Below are 19,995 nucleotides of genomic sequence, written 5' to 3' on the forward strand. Positions count from 1 at the left end.
TAAAAGCTCATCCAAAAAAAAGACTTCAATTAATTTTCCAGATATACCTCCCCCTCCCCCTCCCCTCCCCCCAAAAAAAGAAATTTCTTCTATTAACTCTCAATTTTCATGTAACCAAATTTGATCTTCAATTAAATATCCAAATTTGGTATTTTCTAATCAAATCTTTAATTCAAATTCTCCTTTGTAGATAGTGCATTGCCTGAAATAACTTGTGAATTGAATTTGACCAAGCTGCCAACCAAGCGCCACGCCACATTAGTAAACTTGTGTGACAAATAATACCAACTTACTAAATTACTAACACTAACAATAACCTAATGTTAAGTTTATATATTTTCAAGCACAAGTCTTTCAATCAACATTGTTAGATTGTAGAAATTACAAATCGATGCTCAACTTGTAGAATTTAAAATGATCTCATTGTTGAGCTCTTAAAATTCAAATTAAAGCATCATGAAAGGTAGGTTATAATTTTTTTTTTGACGAAAGCAACAAGCGCTATATACACCAGGCGCGTGCACACGGCTTGGGAATTAATCATTCAACCCGCGCACTCTCAGGCGGGACGAGATGTTTGGGCTGTTAGCCCGAATCCATAATTGGTGACTCATCACCATTATTGCTTCTAACAAGTCTTGAATTTGAGGCCTTTTGAATGTCTCACATTTGTTTTCCGCAATAAGATCAAATATAGCTAGGCTATAAGTCTTTTGCCGTATGTTTTAATTTTAGAATCACTATGTTAGAAAGTTAGTATTCCTTTTTTCTTTATTATTTAAAAAGTCAAAGGTTCAATCTTATAGTTTATTTATATTTTTTTGAAAAAAATAAAACAATTATCCAAACCACGCTTCCTTTTCAACCAAAAAAATATTTGAGTTTAGCTATCCGATCATAACAAGGTTTGAATGAGCATATATTTTCTAAAAATTGTGTCATATTATCATTATTATTATTAATAAAAGGTCAAATACCCTAAATAGTCCCTCTATTTTTCTCACTTTACCCTTTTAGTCCCTTTACTTTAATTTAGTCTTTTTAGTCCCTTTACTTCATATTTTGGGTAAATCAGGTCCACACTGAGAACGGCGTTTCCTCCGCTATTTGTTTGTGTCTGATGTGGAGTTTTTATGAATATAATATTAATAAAATAATAAAAATATGGATAAAATATTATTTCTTTTCAGTGCTCTTTCTCGGATACGGATCCCTCTTTCACTTTTTGATCCAAGATGGGTTTTTAACCTAAAGTAAGCCTTCTTCTCCGAATTCTCTTTACTTCTTGTCCCTCGTTTTCTTAGATGGCGTCTTATCTTGCCATTTGAGTCTCTGGTTGCATAAGAATGACCGATTTTGAAATCTTTGAGCAACGTTATCCAGTTATCCTATACAGGTTTGGTCTACGTGAAAGCAATGGAGATGCTAGTCTCCACAGAGAGGTGATGGCCTTGTCAGAGAGATTGAGTTTTGGTGCCTTGTTGTGGTCAGCATTCTTTCAGAAAGGCAAGTTCATGCTTCGAGAGGATTGAAGGGCGGAAACAATGGCACCCGTGGGGCTAATTACTTGATCAAGAAAGACAAACGACGAGTTTATCTCGACGAAAATAACACTATTCTTGTAAATGCCAGTGAAATTCTTTAGATATTGACTCCAGGTGGTGGTGGCTATGGCTCTCCTTGTTAAACACTAAGATTGTCATTTCTTATTCAGTAATAATTCCATCATCTTGTATCAATTCATGTTTGCTACAACAGATAAACAGTGATGATAAAAATAAGGGTGATGCCCATGTTTTTTCATTGTTGATATGATTTATAGAACTTAGTTTGGGTAATCTTGAACATTTGCTCCAATGATATTAACATTATCTTTTTATGAGAAAATTATTGTAATTTGTTTTCAGTTTCAAAGAGAATTGGAAGCAATTGTATGAATGTTATCCCTTTGTGAAAATGCTGCGTGGTGGACATGTTGTTATTATTGTATAATTATTATGTTGAAATTTTGAAGTGATGTTTGTAATGGTGGCCAAATTGTATAATTATCACAAGATTTCAGAGAGGAACCAGCAATCAGAGACTCAAATGGTAAGGTAAGACGTTGTCGGAGAAAACAAGGGATAAGAAGTAAAGAGAATTCGGAGAAAAAGGCGTACTTTAGGTTAAAAACCATCTTGGATCCAAAAATGAAAGAAGGATTTGGATTCGAGAATGGCATTGAAAAGAAATAATATTTTTATTCATGTTTTTATTATTTTATTAATATTATATTCTGTTAAGTCTAACGACATTGATTGACATTATATGATAAGCCAAGAGGTGACATGGCAAAGAAAGATGACGTGGCAATGATGACTTGGCAAAAAAAAGGAGTGATTAGGGTGATGATGTGGCGAAATGTTGATGTCATGACATGTGAAGCTACAAAGGTTAGAAGATCATGATGAAGATTATGTTTAGAAGATATTTCTCTCGATGAAGTCATGTGATGATCAACTATTTTTGGAAAGTGCATTAAGTCTAAAGGATCTTCTCAATAAGGGTAAGTTTTATCTTAGTTATAATTATCTATCCTTGGTAAGATCCGAGATAATAAACTATATCTTTGATAGAACTCATTTTAGGAAAGATCTATCTTAAAGAAGAGAAATGAATATTCTATTATTGAAAATAATAGAAGATCAGAAATATTGCATGGAGCCTAGTTTGGTGTGAAGCTATTTGAAGACACAAACTAAGATAGGAAAGGACAAACTTAGTTTGGTGTGAAGCTATTTGAAGACACAAACTAAGGTAGGCAAAAACAAGCCAATAAGATTATCAAAACCATATTTAGCAATGCAATTTGAAGAAAGATCTAAGAGCTAATTATGGGCGGAGCTATTCGAGGAGCCTAATCATGTATGGAGAGTGATTGAAGATTTGAAGATCCAAGCATGGATGATTGAAGATCATACTTGAAGATATTGAAGGCTAAACTTGGATAAGATGAGATCAAGTTTAGTAACAGTATTTCCAGGAGTTAAACGAAGATCATTTGGGAATACCAAACTTGGGCCAAGTTTGGAAAGAAGATCGGGAAATCTTCAGTGACCATCTTTGGTGAGATGATTGCGTGTGCCTTGGTGGACACGTCCCTCGGGAGAGGGTGACCTACTAAAGTGACGTGAGGAAGGAAACAGCTGCAGGCAGGAGGAGCTCGGGTCGAGTCAACTGCTATAAAGCAGACTGAAGGAACCAAGAAGGTTGAAGATCGCAGATTTGGGTGCAATTGGCTAAAACTCAGTCATGTTCAGTTAGGTGAGCCATGTTGTAACTGGGTGTTACAACATCTAACTTTGAAAGGTGTTCAAGTTAGGAAGCCGCGGAGAATTCCAAAAAAAAAAAAAGTTTATTTGGACGTCGGTGCGTCTATATAAGATTTTCTACTTGAAGATTTAGGATGTGCCACTAAGTGAGAAGACCCTTTGGTGAGGGGAGTGGGCATCGGTCAATCTTATGAGGATATTCTTTGTTTTAAGAGAATGAGAGAGTGTTGTACTCTTTATTCTTAAGCCTGTGGATTGTTTCTCCGGGCTTGACCTTCCAGATGTAGGCAAGGTTGTGCCGAACTGGGTTACCAACTTGCGTGTTTTCTTTCTTTTGTTTGATTGTGTGTGTGTGTCCAATGTTCGAGTAAGTTATTAAGTGACTTATCTTACCACACTACCCACCGGAACCATCATTTTTATAAAAGCTTCACATCAGACACAAACAAACAACAGAGGAAACGCTATTATAGGTGTGGACCTGATATACCCAAAATATGAAATAGAGGGACTAAAAAAACTAAATTAAATAAAGGGACTGAAAAGGTAGAGTGAAAAAAATAAAGAGACTATTTAGGATATTTGACCTTAATAAAAACACATGAAAAAAATAATTCTATGAAAATATTTAATTAATTCTAATTTCTTCCTGATAAATTGAGTTGAGTGAGGCATAAAAAATATTTTCCATTTATTTTTCAATTATATTGTTTTAAAATACCAATTGGCCAAGTTATATATATATATATATATAAATTTTATTTAATTTATTATCACGTGCGCCTCACATGTTCGCACCGCTACCCTTCCACGACGCCGTTCATTTTTTTTTATAATAATTTATTTATTTATTTTTTAATCACTTTAGTCCTCGAGAAAACAAGAAATAGCAAAGCAATCCAAATTATAAATAGAGCACTCCCTATTTCCTTCATCGTTTATTCCTCCCTCGCAGGCATCGATCCCTCGCGACGCTCTCTATTGAAACTAGGGTTTTGCTCAAACCCTAAGGAGTTGCCGGTTTCTCTTCGAATCCATGGATCAAGAGGAGGAGGAGGGGATCTCCGGGATCCCAAACCCTAATCCCCATCAGGATGGGGATGTTGGAGGAGCAGTTGATGTGGTGCCTTCGCTGTTGATGGGTTCGCCTTCGTTGATAGATCCGGTGTTTGTTGGAGAGGATGGAGCTCGGGCTTCTGAGCCGGAGGAGGTTTTTGGAGGTGATGCGGCGGAAAAGGTGGAGCCTTTGGTGGGTGATGCGTTGGAGGATGGGAAGTCTTTGATGGATGTCTGGGAGGAGGAGATGGGTCCGTTGGTCGATGTTGTGAGGGAGAAAGAGGCGCGGCCCTTGGACGGGCTGGTGGAGGGGAGGAAATCATCAGCTGGTGATTCCGCGGTGGTGGTATCTGTGCCGGCGCTGGATGGCGGGGAGGAGACGGAGCCTTTGGTGGGTGCTTCGACTGAAACTTTGGAAAAGGGGTGGATCAAGCCTTTAGAGGATATGGTTGGAGAGGAGAGGATTGAAGCCTTAGTGGATAAGGTGGGGGAGGATAAAAGGGATCCTTTGGCAGATGCCGTGACAAAGGATGAAACAGAGAAGTCAGATCCCTTAGGAGGTGCTCTGAAGGGTGAAGATTGTCAGTCTCTAGAAAATGTCGAGATGGAGCCTTCAGTGGATGCCATGGGAGGACAGGAGAAGTCCTCTATGAATGGTGTGATGGCGGAGGGAACTGAATTGTTGGCAGGGGCAACAGAACCTGTGGCAGATGCTGTGAAGGAGACAGCAGAACCTTTGTTGGATTCTGTGGAAGAGGAGGTAGCAGAACCTTTGTCAAATGCTGTGGAAGAGGAGGTTGAAGATGTTGTGGAAGAGGTGGCAGAAGAACCTTCGGTGGAGTATAAGACAGAGGAGGAAGCAGAAACCGTGATGGATTCCACGGTGGAGGTAGCTGCCGAACCTTTGATGAATTCTGTGGCAAAGGAAGCAGTGGAGCCTTTCATGGATTCTGCTGCGGAGGAGACTGCAGAACCACTCATGATGGATTCTGTTGCAGAAGAGGCAGCAGAACCACCCTCGATGGATTCCATTGTGGGGGCAACAGAGCCCTTGATGGATTCCGTTGGGGATGGGGCAGCAGAACCACCCTCGATGGATTCTGTTATGGAGGCAACAGAGCCCTTGATGGATTCCGTTGGGGATGGGGCAGCAGAACCACCCTCGATGGATTCCATTATGGAGGCAACAGAGCCCTTGATGGATTCTGTTGGGGAGGTGGCAGCAGAACCACCCTCAACAGATTCTGTTGCGGAGGAGGTAGCAGAGCCCTTGATGGATTCCGTGGTGGAGATGGCAGCCGAGCCCTTGATGGATTCTGTGGTGGAGGCAGCGGATTCCTTGATGGATTCCGTGGAGGAGGAGGCAGAGGAACCTTTGATGGATTCCATGGAGGAGGAGGCAGCAGAACCGTTGATGGATCCCATAACAGAGAAGGCGGTAGAACCCTTGATAAGTTCCAGGTTGGAGGAGGCAGCAACCACCTTGGAAGATTCCATGGTAGAAGGGGCAGCAGCACCCTTGGAGGATTCCATGTTGGAGGTAGCAGCACCATCTTTAGGGGATTTCATGGTAGAGGATGTTGAACCCTTTGCAGATACCATGATTGGGGAGGATGCAGAGCCCCCAGCGGTGAGTGCTAAAAAGGGTGCAGGGAAGCGTAAGCGTGGCCGGCCACCAAAAACTCAGTCAACCAGGAGCCTTTCCAAGAGGAAAGCGGAGGAAGATGTCTGTTTCATATGCTTTGATGGGGGCAACCTCGTGGTTTGTGATAGGAGGTGAATTACATTCTTCTTCATTTTGATTTTATGATTTTGTTGCTTCCATTAATTTTCACCTGCTTGTTATTGTTGTTTCCTAATAACAGGGGTTGCCCAAAGGTGTATCACCCTTCTTGTGTCAATAGAGATGAGGCATTCTTCCGCTCAAAAGGCCGGTGGAACTGTGGTATGTTTTGACTCTTGAAAATCACTTCTGTTTTCTAAGTTGGATTTGTTATGCAAGTTGCCAATGGATCTTTGGGCTGTTTGTGTGCCAAGAATTGGTTGCTTTAATTAATTCCTGGCCATAGTCTTTCTAAAGTATGCTGTGATTAGGGTATTATTTCCATATTGTTTTGGAAAAAGACAGTGCATATAGATATTATTTTTCATCTTAATTGAAGTCTTGTATAATTGTTTAAGCTATAATCTTATTCCTCAGGAAATTAGATGTAACCATTGATCCATAATAAACAGACTTTGAATTTAAACTTTAAAAATACCCTTGGGATGTCCTTCCATTTACTTGCTTGATTTAATTTAATGTGGATCATATGGATGCCACCATAACTCTAAAAAGCTAAAACTGGTGCTTATAAATATTTTCTTTGGGCTCCATTCCTCATGCTGAACAGCTTAAGTGGACCTGCCTTTTCCTTGAGGCATCTGTGTGGCGACTTCAGCATTTTCCCATGATAATCATGGGTTTACTTTCACTCTTAAAGACTGTTCATTATGGATCTAACCATAGATATGCTGTTAATCTGTGATTTGTTCAGGGTTGAAGCCATTATTTTTTTCTTCAGAAATTTGGTAATTATGGCAACCTTTTAGGAAAATATAGGATTTTTGTATGCTGAGCTGAACATGACATATCATTATGTTAATATAACTTGCTTTTGTATTGATGGAGCACTTGATTATCAAAGATCTTTTGGAACAATACCCTTTTTAACTTGAGGATCTGTTAACTAATGCTTCTCAGGTTGGCATATATGTAGCATCTGTGAGAAGACTGCCAGCTATATGTGTTATACTTGTACATATTCCTTGTGCAAAGGATGCGCTAAAGAATCTGCGTTTGTATGCATCAGAGGGAATAAAGGCTTGTGCCCGACGTGTATGAGCACTGTGATGCTGATTGAAACAAATCAACATGCAAACCAGACAATGGTGTGCCTTGTTCAAGCTCTTACTTAACATTACATTCTTAAGTGGCGTTATCATTTGAAGTGATGCAGCTTTTCATGAATGCATGTGGTAAATAATGTGGGTTTTAGCAAATGGCATAATTGTTTTGCCATTATCAAACTGAAATTGCTATACATACTATCAGGTTTTTTTAGTTCTATCGTGTTTGGTGGGGCTAATTGTTATCTGTAAGCACTGCTCCAAAATCTTCAGATTCTGCGTTTTTATTTTGTTGAAACTTTTTGTATACAGTCACGACACTGCAAGGCCTTTTTGGCTACTTTTGCATCTATAGGAAAATAAAGTAGTTTATTGTTGTTGAGCCAAGGAGCTTCCTTTGGGTAGTGATGAGCTTAGATCAATGACTGTAAGGGCATTGAAAACATGCAAACAAGGCAGAAGAGTTTGAAGAACTAAATTCTTGCCAATTTGCTCTATCATTTCAAAATATGCTGCTTAGATTTAAAAAAAATGAAAAGGATTGCATATGGTTATCTTAACACATGTTGGATGGATATTTATATATGTGAGATTTGAGTATTGTGATTCTTGCTGTGAAGTATCATTGGAAACTTTTGGAGTATTTGATGTCGTTGGTTAAATATGATAAGGTTTGGCTTCTCTTATATTATTTGAGGATTCAAATTCTGCTTAGCATGCCAATGGGTTGTGGAATTATTGTCCATGTATCACCTCTCTTTTAGATTCACCGCCTGCGTTGATGGCTCAGATTTTTCCTCTTTGATAATAATGGAATTTCTCACATGTAGAACCTTTGGAGTCATTGTAAACCTTGCTTCTTGAAACTTTTCTCATAATGAGGAATTGAAAGAACGAGAACATATCTACATAAAATTACAATGTTAAGAAGGAACATATCTACATAAAATTACAACTTCAAGAAGGAAAGCTTGATGCCTGCTTTCAAATTCTTATTGGTTTTTGCCACCTGTGTTTCAAGCAATTGAGAAAGGTAAAGAAAATGAAAAAAAATCTTAACTTAAAGACAACACCTTTTATGTTAAGAGGATCTTTACAAAGTCTAAGATAAGTGGAGAATCTGTTTTCTTTGGTATAGTAGAAAGCCCAATTACACAAACAGATTTGGACTAGATGATCTATGAATGGATAATATTTGATCTATATGGCCATAAAACTTTGGAGTTCAGACTTAATTAGGATGTAAATGTGTCTGATGAACCATATATGCATCTGATAATACTTTTAAGGATTTGGATTCTACAATGTGATGGCCAATACACTTTGTTCAGTAGGATCCGCATACTATGTATTAGACATGCCATAGATTTCTTATGTTTAAAAATGCTGAAACTAAGTTGTTCTTACGCTTCACAGTTTTTTGTGTTTAATTTGAAGCATCTAATTTTCATGTTATTTGTTGTTTTTTACAATGAACACCTAATTTTAAATAGATGAATTTGAGGTTTTTAAATGCATAACTTTAGACTGGAGTTCGTTTTTTAAAATTATGTATGGTTTTTCTTTTGATCGGCATATATAAGAAGAGTCACACTTGTCTTAAAGCCTTTTAGGGGGTGAATAATCATGAATTGAAGTTCCTAAAAGTATTTGTCAAAACTACATTTTATGTTTGTGCTATCTATTATTTTCTGCTTCCAGGCTTTGTTCATATGATTGTAATAGAGTAGGTAAGATGGCATAACCAATTGCCAATTCAGTGAACCTACAGACTGTTTCCTTTTATCTTTCTTTTGTTGGGCAACAAATCTTTGATTTGCATGGACTTCAATATTTTCTAGGTTTTATAGGTTTTTTTGGTTCTCTCCTGATGCATCACTGATATTGAATGAAGTTTTATGTACTGACTTCTTTCCACTAAAATTGCTAGTTTTGCACATGCTCAGCTTGATTGGCAATCATCATAAACACCTCCTGGCATTATGTGTTTTGCAATAGACAGTGATGCCGTGCAAACAAGATTATCAATTTTTTGATCTTTTACGATACGTATTTCCTGGAAGTTATTGCTCTGGGGCTAGTCAGCTTCATATGCTTGTGTGAAGTAGAAGTGGTTGTGGGAGAGCCTTTTTGACTGATGACTTTTCTCCCATGTTTAATGGATTTGTGTGCCTATTTTGGTCAAAATGCAGTAGAAATTCTGAGGAGATTGTGCAATCATCAGTGTTCACTTGAATTCCTTACAAAGTGTTGGAAGTTCTAGTTTGGTAGATTATATAGTGATCAACATTAGGAGTTTTTCAATTTTTGAGGTCTTGGTGACCTTGATTAGGAATCAGATATATGCTTTTAAATAATTGATACTCTTGTGGTTCTTATGGAGTAATTTATGATTGATTTATGCTTGCTCACAGATATCCATCTCCTATGTTGCTGTATAGATTTCATTTTCTTGACAAGCTGTGGTCTTGCTTTGAAAGGCCAGCATGATCTTTTTTCTATTTTGTGTTCTTGCAATGAGTTCTGTCTAACATTGCTGATTTTTGTTCTTGTGCAGTCTGCAGTAGATTTTGATGATAAAACCAGTTGGGAGTTCTTGTTTAAGGACTATTGGTTGGATTTGAAGGGAAAATTATCATTGACACTTGAAGAATTGAATGGAGCTAAAACTCCAAGGAAGGAATCTAATGTTACTGTTGGTAATGATGAATCCTCTGAAGAATTGTATGATGCGAATGCTGACCAGGTTGGCAGTTCAGATAGCTCTTCTGAACGCCGCCAAGTTAGCAATTCCTCGAGAAAGAAGTTAAAAAAAGGCTCACGAAACACTGCTAAGAATGATACTCCGACAGGAGGAACTTTTAGGGAAGAGATGGCACATCCTGACGACACTGATTGGGCTTCAAATGAGCTTCTAGAATTTGTTGCACACATGAAAGGTGGTGACAAATCTTTGCTATCCCAGTTTGATGTTCAGGCTCTTTTACTTGAATATATCAAACAAAATAACCTTCGTGATCCTCGTAGAAAAAGTCAGATCATTTGTGATGCAAGGCTTCAAAGTCTGTTTGGTAAACCAAGAGTTGGCCATTTTGAGATGCTGAAGCTTTTAGAATCTCATTTTCTTATGAAAGAGGTCGCACAACCTGTAACAGATGATAGTCAAGGAGGTGTTGTAGACCCTGATTCAAGCCCAGTGGATGCTGATGGAAACAGTGATGCGTCAACAAGATTGAGCTTTGATAAGAGACGAAAAGCTCGTAAAAGAACTGATGAGAAGGAACCTCAGACCAATCTAGATGATTATGCTGCAATAGATGTTCACAACATTAGTTTGATGTACCTGAAGCGTAATCTAATGGAAGATTTGATTGATGATGCTGAGTTCAGTGAGAAAGTTATTGGATGTTTTGTAAGAATTAGGATTTCAGGAGCAAGTCAGAAACAAGATATGTATCGTCTAGTTCAGGTTGTTGGTAAGTTTTTTTCTTCACAATGTCCTTTCCTTCAGAGAAGCAAAATTTTGTCTTTTTTTATATTTTATTTTTATTTTTATTATATTTCTTTAATCAAGTAGTTTGTGCTCCTTCTCATCAGGCACACGGATGGCAGGAGAAAAATATAAAACTGGGAAGAAGATGACAGACATCATGTTAGAGATATTAAATTTAGACAAGACAGAGGTTGTAACTATTGATGTTATCTCCAATCAGGATTTCACTGAGGTATTTATTACATTGATTGCTTTGTTTTTCTTTTCAAGTAAAATTTATACAGCTACATAAATGTCTTTACAGCCTTTGCGTTCTCTTTTTGATTATCTATGAGTCTATGACTACATAAAATATGTGTATTCTTAAAAGTTTATATTCTGTTTCTAACGTTATCCCTTTTCACCCTATAAACACCTTCATTTTGTTCACAAGCCATTTGCTTATTCTACCTATGTTTGGTTTTAATAGTTACACTATGCTCTAAATTTTGAGTTATATTTATGCTCCAACCTTATAATGAACTGCTCTCATACATGGCTGGGGCTTCTTTTATTATTCACCTAAATACCTTACTGAATTCTGCAGCCGTATTATGTTTTAATTTTTGCCTCTTATGCTGTTACTTAGGTCATATCTCTTAGATATCTCTTTTTAGCATTGTTTTCATTTGCATGGGCTTGCAGCAAGATCACTTGGGCAACACATTTCTTACTGGTTACAACTTAATGAGCAGCTAATTAGTAAATATTCATATAGTTGAGTAGAACATTGTTAGATTACTGCATTTAGTTATAGTAATAAAACAAGAAAATTTTCTACAACCCATTCTTGATTAGAAGATGATAAATCAATGTTAATTAGTTCTATGAAAATATTGTATTTGTGAAAACAAATGACTCACAAGAATAAAGGTAAGATTTAGTGTTATAATAACTATTGTGTAATTAAATTTATGAGTTATACTATGAAGCTATAGGAGAGAGAGTGATTGAGCAAAGCTTGTGTCATGCAACAAGTATTTTTTTAAATAAATTTGGTTTTGTGCCTAGAAGGTTAACTATAGAAGCAATTTTTATATTAAGATAGTTGATGGAAAAGTATAGAGATGAGATGCATGATCTTTGTTGATCTAGAAAAAGAATATGATGGGGTACCTAGGAAGGTCCTTTGGTGGGTTGTGGGAAGAAAGAAGTTACTACTAGGTACATAGACCTTAAAAAAGATATATATATATATATATATATGGTAGTTTTGTTACTTGCATTAAAACCGTAAAGGGGGAGACAAGAGAGTTTTTCATTACTATTGGTCTGCATCAAGGTTTTGCATTAAGTTATTACCGTTTTTGCTTTAGTTGTGGATGAACGAAGTATATTCAAGAAAAAGGTCCCTTGGTGTATGTTTTTATTTTGTTGATGATGTGGCCTTAGATGATGAAATTTGGGAAGATGTCAATTTAAAGGTGGGGATATGGAGAAACACTTTTGAAGTTAAAAGGTTTTTAAGTAGGTAAAGGCGGAATGTTTGAAATGTTATTTCAATAATAAGGTGAGTAGAAATGAGGGAGGAATCAGTATGGATGATACTGTGATTGGTAGAAGCAGAAGTTTTTGCTACCTAAGGTGATGAGGAACGGGTAGAAGATATCCCAAATAGGATTAATGAAGGTTAGGTAAAATGAAGGAGAGTTTCTGGAGTTATATGTGGTCTTAGAATACCTCTTAGATTAAAAGGTAATTTTAAAGAACAATTGTTAGGCCAACTATGATGTATGGATTAGAAAGCTAGGCGGTTAAGAAATAACATACTCAAAGGATGAGCGTGGTTGAGATAAGAATGTTGAGATCAATATTAGGCATTATTAGGAAATATTGATTAAGGAATGAATTTATTTAAAATATATTTGGTGTGGCCTCTATTATTGACAAGTTAAGAAAAAATCGATTAAGTTGATATGGACATGTTCTTAGATAGTGCTCTTTAGATGAAGGGTTGTAAAGGAAGAGGTAAACCTAAAAAGGTTTTAGCAGAAAGTTTACGAAATAATATATCTAAGCTTGATTTATTTAGTCTTTTGGCTCTAGATAGAGCAACATGAAATTGAATGTTCATGTAGCCGACCTCAAATAATTGGAATTAACGGTTTGTTGTTGTGTTTTTCCTTTGTGCATGTGTCTTCCACCAGCTTAAATGATCTGACACTTGTGTACAGGTGTATTAGTAGGTTCTCAATTTATGTCTGGATTATCTGAAGTTGTGCTTAACACTTAATCATTGTTGCTCCTAATATAGCATGAATACTTTTTTCTTAAGTTTATTTATTTATTTTTAATCACAGTTTATCTATATAAGGATTACGATACTTTGCTTTATGAATATGTTGCATTTATAACCCCCAATATATATCTTTTTTATGAATATTGTTGAATAGGAATTATGTAATTTACCTTTCAATTCTAAGTAACTTTGCACCCATTGAAAATGGGGTTGCATTTATCCATTTTGTATATAAAGGACTAATTTTTTTATTAATATTACTCTCTTTTTGCTATCCTGTTGAATCTTTAATGAATATGTCTAAAGTACTGCTTTTAATTGTATTGCCATTAATATTTAGTATTCACAATGGTCTCACTTGTTTGTTATATTTTTTAATTTATGAGTTGAAAATTGTCTTGACTTAGTTCGGATTGGCTTTCGTTGCTTTCTCCCTCTAGTTGATTTCTCTCCTAACAAATCTTGTATTTAATCCTTTCATAAATCTTGCCTCTTTTCCGGAAACTTGTGTTACAACTTGTTTCATGTGACACAGCTTTTGACACATTTAATTCTATCTGCTTCTATCTTGGTGGTTAGGGAACCATTATTTTCAATTGTTAATTTAGTAAAGCCGTTGACTTTGAACTGCTATATCTATTATTCTAGTGATTAATTATTGTTGACGTGCCACCCACCCTGTAAACTTGCATCTAAATGGCACATTGTGATGCATGGCCAACTCTACTCAATATTTTGAACTAACTGATTGGTTTGGAACTGTGAATTTGAGCATGAATCAACACCATTGATCAGAAAATGAGTTTTGAGATTTTTAGGTCTAAAAATGTGGGAAATAATTTTATTAGAAAATTTAAAAAAAAAAAAAAACCTTGTGATTTCTTAGTTTTGCAAAAATGAGGACAGAGGTTTGTTTTTTTCATTTTTAAACTATGTGGTTTCTCCAGCTAACAAAAAAAAAGGAAAATTGTTAACAAGCCTTAAACGATATTAACTCACAAGGGCAAAATGATCAATTTATTTAAAAGCAGTCCCATTTGGCATAAAAATTTTTGAAATCTATTAATCTCTCCTAAAATTCTAATAAAAAAAAAACTTAAATTCCAAAACCCAAACAAAATCATGCTGAAAATCATGTCTTTTTTGCAACGTGGCGTTTTTTTTTATAATAAAGTGATCATTTTGCCCTTGTGAGTTAACACGGTTAAGGGCTTGTTAACGGTTTTTCCCTTTTTTGCTAGCTGAAGAAATCACATAGTTTAAAAACAAAACAAAAAAAAACCTTTGTCCCTTTTTTGCAAAACTGGGAAACCACAGGGTTTTTTTATTTTTTTATTTTTATTTTTTCCTAATTTTAACGATGGTGTTTGTTCTTAGGAGGCTTTACAGAAACATCCCTAGAAGTTGCACATGGAGAAATTAAATTTCTAGAAGTTGATAACTTGTTGTTTCAAGCTATTCTGAAACTTTTTTATGACAACACTTGCACTGAGTTGCCAATTTTCGTCTTTATGGATTTTTGACTAATGATTATGCTAAGAACAAGGTGGTGGTGGTAGAAAACAAGCTTGGGGTTCTTTCTGGACCAAGTGAAGGCTACTGCTGTGTCTACTGTTGTTACAGTATTGGTAGAATTTCAATATATCTGAGCTATTTAAAATTTGTAAATAATCTGAGTAACCCTTGTGTTTTCAGGAGGAATGCAAGCGCTTACGACAGAGCATAAAATGTGAATTGATTGGTCGTCTGACAGTGGTAAAAGCATTTTTGCTTCAACTTTTAAATGGCAACCTTGTTTATTGTAATTGAATACCTCAGTGGTACTTTGCTTTTAATCTTTACAGGGAGATGTTCAGGAGAAAGCTAGAGCTCTTCAGACTGTGCGAGTCAATGATGTTAGTACCCATGAAATTTTCTATTCGTTCCTTTGGAGGAGCTTGGATTTCATGTCCTGTCTTGGATAATGTGACAATTCTAATTTGCTAATGCTATATCGTACTTCTCTGCAGTGGTTGGAAAATGAGAAGTCACGACTAGGTCATCTTCGTGACCGTGCAAGTGAAAAAGGCCGCCGAAAAGAATATCCTTGACTTAAATGAGTTTTTGAGTTGTATTTCTTTCCTCAACGATGGTTTTTTTTATTGCCTTCTCGACTTCATTTTCTTGAGTACTTCATGACTTGCATGAACTTATACATGGTCACATGTGAGCATGAATGGGTGCACACACAAACACACACACACACACTCTTGTTATTCACTCTTTGTTGTTGTCTTTGTTGTTGTCATCTTTCAATTGACTATTGTAGTACCATCATTACTCTATGCAATGTTTCCGTCTTGCTGCCATTTAGATCTGTTATGACAAAACAGTGATTAGACATAAAAGGTTTTTTTTTTTAATTCTGAATTAATTAATTAATTAATTGGTGTTAATATCTCTTTAGTCATTTCATTGTAAATAGAGTTTTGGTATCATAAACTTTTTAAGACTACCAACTTCATACCTGAAGTTTTTTTATTTTTAGTAGCTTTATGCTTGCTGATTGATGGTTTTGGAACACTTAATTATGGATTCTAAAATGCTTCAACCATTAAAGAAAGACCTACTGTAGAGTGTGTTACTATATAGGAGTTTGCACGAAACCAGTGTTGGATCATGTTGGTGAGACTTCCTTGAAAAGTCACTGGTCTTTGAAGTCCCATCATGTTTTCTTCTAATCACCATCATGTTTTGATAATCCAATCCTTTTTATGATTTTATGTACTCTTCATGGTATTTGTTTGTGCGCACCACATTCCATTAGGGATGAGCTTATCAAAGCACTCATCTTGTTATTCTTAACTCTGACTTACACTTAGGGAATGTGTAGAAAAGCTGCAGCTTCTGAATACCCCTGAGGAGCGAATGAGAAGGCAAAATGATGTCCCTGATATACATTCTGACCCACATATGGACCCAGGTTATGAATCTGCTGAGGAAGAACCAGATGATAAGAGACGAGGTTTCCATTGTGGACTTATGTTTGAATTCATTTTCAAGTCTTCCATCCTTTTTTTTTTCTTTGGCATCAGGTCTAACACAATCTATTGAAAACTTTGCACAATGCTTTCAGACACATATTTGAGGTCAAGGGAGTCCTCATCTCTGAGAAAAGCAAGGGAGGCTGGCTATTTAGGAAAAGGAGGTTCTTCAAGCAGTACCTGGAATGAGCGCAAAGTATTAGAGACCAGCTCTGAACAAGCAGCAGGTTCTCGGGACAGAGTTGAGTCTCAAAGGAAAGACGTGAGCCAACTAAATGTGCAATCCACCCCGGCCAATTTGGAGACTGGTGTTTGGAACCAACTTGGGAAAAAACCAGGACAATCATCTGATATTCCCAGTGAAACTATGCCGGCATCTTTACCCACTGGGATGGTGATTCAACCTGTTGTCAATGAAACTGAAAAGATATGGCACTACAAAGATCCATCAGGCAAAATACAAGGGCCCTTTTCAATGGCTCAGCTGAGAAAATGGAGTACAACTGGATATTTCCCTGAAAAATTGAGGATATGGAAGACATCTGAGAAGCAGGATGACTCCATATTGTTGTCAGATGCCATGAATGGAAAGTTTCTTAAAGATCCACCGCCTCATGAGCCTCAACTTAGTGTCTTTTCTCAGTCAGGAAGGGTAACTTCTGTGACAGAAAATAGGGGAAATTCTGCTTCTTTATGGACTGACAACAGACAGACTGGAAGAAACTTAAGAACTCCAAATGATGTGAGCCCCCTGGCTACTGGTAATCTCGAAATGGCAAAAGCTGATAAGTGGGCTTCACAGCCAACTATATGGTCGCCTTCTAGCAGAGAAGCTTTAGTGAATACCAGTGCTTTGTCCAGGCAAGTTCAAGGTCATGATAGCCCAAAATCGTTAGCTTCACTTTCTGGGAATTCTTCTCGCTCATCGTCCTATCAAGAGAGAGGTGTTCCTGGAGGAAATGCTGGAGAACAGATGGGTCATAGAAATTCATGGAGTTCGAACAGACCTACTGGAGAACAGAAAGCCCAAGCAACATTTGACGCTTCCAAACCATGGGGAAATGATCCTTCTAGCCTTCCAACTCCCACTCCTCAAGCAACCAGCATGGTGTGGACTGGGTCTCAAGCTGCTCTAAATAGTTCTGCTGTTTCAGTTCAACATTTGATGAATACTGGCTGGGGTACCACTCCTGATGCTGCTGCAGGATGGGGTTTAAGCAGTCTTTCTAGTGCACCGAAGGAAACTGAAGTTGGGCGGAGTTTGGTTTCACTTCCTATTACATCTTTGTCTGATTTCCAGGCATCCCATCCACAGGTAAGCCCACTTGATGTGGCAGGTGTTTTGAGGAGCCAGTTAAACTCTGAGCCACTCCCTGCAGATAACATGTCCCCTGTAAAAAATCCAATAGTATTTTCTGGACCCAGCTCAAGGGAGATCTGTGGAAGGAATCAGTTCTTTGAAAGTGATTGTCCGAGCCCGACTCCAAAATCTGAACAAACTGCAGATGACATTTTGAGCTCTGAATACAGTCAGCAAACTTCCCTGAATGGAAGGCAAATGATACCTCAAGATGGTGGAAGATCAGATTCTGTTTATGGCTTGTTTTCTGAAGGTGGTAACTTGCCATCAAGATCTGATAGTTTAACTGAAAGCTGCGCCAATGTAGTTCACAATGTATCTGCAGATGCTAGGATTAAAGCTGAAACCAATGCTCTGGACTCTGCTTCATCTCATAGATCAGAAGTTTCTACAGTCCCCCAGGTAAGGCCTGAATCACAAGACTTGACACCCATTTTTTTTCCGTTAAACAAAGTTTGACAAGAATGAAGTTCCTCTGGTCCTGAACCTCCCAATTCTGGTAATTTTCAGGTACACCCTGATATGAAGAGTGGTGAGTGGTCAATGCCATCTCCCACTCCAACCACAGCTCCTTCTGGATGGGGTTCTGGCATTAACTCAACCACCAGGAGCAACAATCAAATTAGTCAATATGCAACTTCTGATGGTTCTAAGATGCTGACAACTTCTCAATTGACAGCAAATGCGTCTAATGAAACCGCACAGCCATCAGTGAAAGACGTCCAGAACACAGGTTGGTCAGTGCCGACACCAAATTTAAATGCAAACATGGGGCAAGCACAGGGAACTGGTAATGTCGGAGCAATGGTTCAAGGAAGTCTAAACCCCGGTTGGGGAATGGTACCGCAGAACAATGTCAATATGGCTTGGGGAATACCTGCCCAAGGCAATTCAAACATGAATGTGGGTTGGTCAACACCAACACAGGTAAATACCAATGCCAATTTGGCTTGGGGATCATTGCCTCAAGGAACTATGATTGCTAATACTGGTTTGGGCACACTAACACAAGGAGTTACTACGATGATGCCGACTCAAGGATATCCGAATCCCCAATCCGGTTGGGGAACACCAACTCCGGCAAACACAAATCAAAACCCCAGTTGGGGAACAACTGGCCAGGGAAACACAAATGCAAATGCAAATGCAAATGCAAATGCAAATGCAAGTTTGGGTACGAACCAAACGTGGGATCCTTCATCTGGTAGCTCAAGCTGGAGCATGCAGCAGAAACAGGGCGGAGATGGTCATTCTGGGCAGGGCGACCGGGGTTTCCAGAACAATGACTCCGGGCATGGTGGTGGTGGTGGTGGTGGAAGACAATCATGGAGCCGGTCACACTCTGGCGGTGGAGGATCTCGAGCTCCCGCTAGAGGACAGAGAGCAGGCGTCTGCCGATTCCATGAGAACGGGCATTGCAAGAAGGGGGCTAACTGCAACTATTTTCATTCATGATAGGTCCCGTTTTGCATTTGTTTAAATGAGTAGCATTTCAGTATCATGTACAGTATGTTGCTTATTTCATTAGGTGTAACTTTGAGGTAATCTTGTTTCATGAAGATGAAGTACTCATGCTACGCAGGTGCTCTAAAAAGTTTTTCTTAATTTGTTGCAATGAGGTTGCAAGGAGGTTGGAGGCCTTCTAATTTTTACTTCTTCAGTTGTAATCTAACTAGATGTATGCTTAGATTTTAAAGCATCATTATATATATATATATCCTCCAATATATGTCTCACATGTTTAGAAATAAGCATGAGCATTTGTGCGGTTTGTGTTGTTTTTCAAATTAAAAAACTGGCGTTTGTGGAGTTTGATAAAAAAAACATTGTGTGGAGTTTGATAAAGAAATTGCATTTTTTTTGTTTTTTTTTTATTAAGAGTTTTTAAGGGGTCGATTTTTCTCAAAAAGATATTTTTTGGTATGTACAAAGATTTGAACTTCCAATTATTTAAGTGACTTTATTGTGTTTGTTTTGAACTTGAAACTATTTGTTTAAGGGATTTAACCGTGTTTGTTGTTGATGGATGTGAACTTCACACATCAAGTGGTATTTATTTCTTAGAAATTTCATCTGGACTTTTGTACTTTGAATGAGAGTTACAGGGACATTACATAAAAAATATAAATTTGTGACAGCATGTACATATAAATATATAAAATTTTAAAGGGACATGAACGAAAATTTCCCAATATTTAGTTTTGGGGGGTGGAATGCAACATGTTTTCCCTTTCCACCGTACTTATTAAATTCGGATTGAGCTTGTGGTTTAATCGGTTTACTCTGTGATCCAGTGCTTAAACTGGTCTAGGTTTTTATTAGACCGTTTATGCAATCAATTCGTTTTTACCTGATCAAACCCGGTGACCTGATCGGGTTATGTTTCTATAACCTGGCCGGGTTAATGAATTTTTTTTAAATGATCTTTTCATTCTTTGATTTTTTTACTTTTCTAATAAATTGAAAGGTATATATGTAATTTCAACAAATTTATGTTTTTCCTTTTTTTTTTTCTACTACTTTCAAATAAGGGGTTAACAATTATTTTTTTTTAATTTTTTCCATCAAATTATTTATTTAATAAC

The 19,995-nt window shown here is 37.2% G+C and overlaps 1 protein-coding gene across 1 annotated transcript; it reads left to right on the forward strand.

The window, feature by feature from the left end:
* Positions 1–4,242: 4,242 nt before the first annotated feature.
* On the forward strand, positions 4,243–19,004 carry LOC120272036 (zinc finger CCCH domain-containing protein 19). Its single transcript, XM_039278755.1, has 11 exons — positions 4,243–6,143; positions 6,233–6,312; positions 7,111–7,298; positions 9,814–10,732; positions 10,854–10,981; positions 14,723–14,782; positions 14,872–14,922; positions 15,037–15,107; positions 15,883–16,031; positions 16,143–17,812; positions 17,921–19,004. The coding sequence occupies exons 1-11, from the start codon at positions 4,348–4,350 to the stop codon at positions 18,863–18,865; spliced, it is 6,057 nt and encodes a 2,018-aa protein (XP_039134689.1). The 5' UTR covers positions 4,243–4,347; the 3' UTR covers positions 18,866–19,004.
* Positions 19,005–19,995: the final 991 nt, after the last annotated feature.

This window comes from Dioscorea cayenensis, chromosome 11 (genome assembly GCF_009730915.1).
Source record: "Dioscorea cayenensis subsp. rotundata cultivar TDr96_F1 chromosome 11, TDr96_F1_v2_PseudoChromosome.rev07_lg8_w22 25.fasta, whole genome shotgun sequence".
NCBI lineage: Eukaryota > Viridiplantae > Streptophyta > Magnoliopsida > Dioscoreales > Dioscoreaceae > Dioscorea > Dioscorea cayenensis.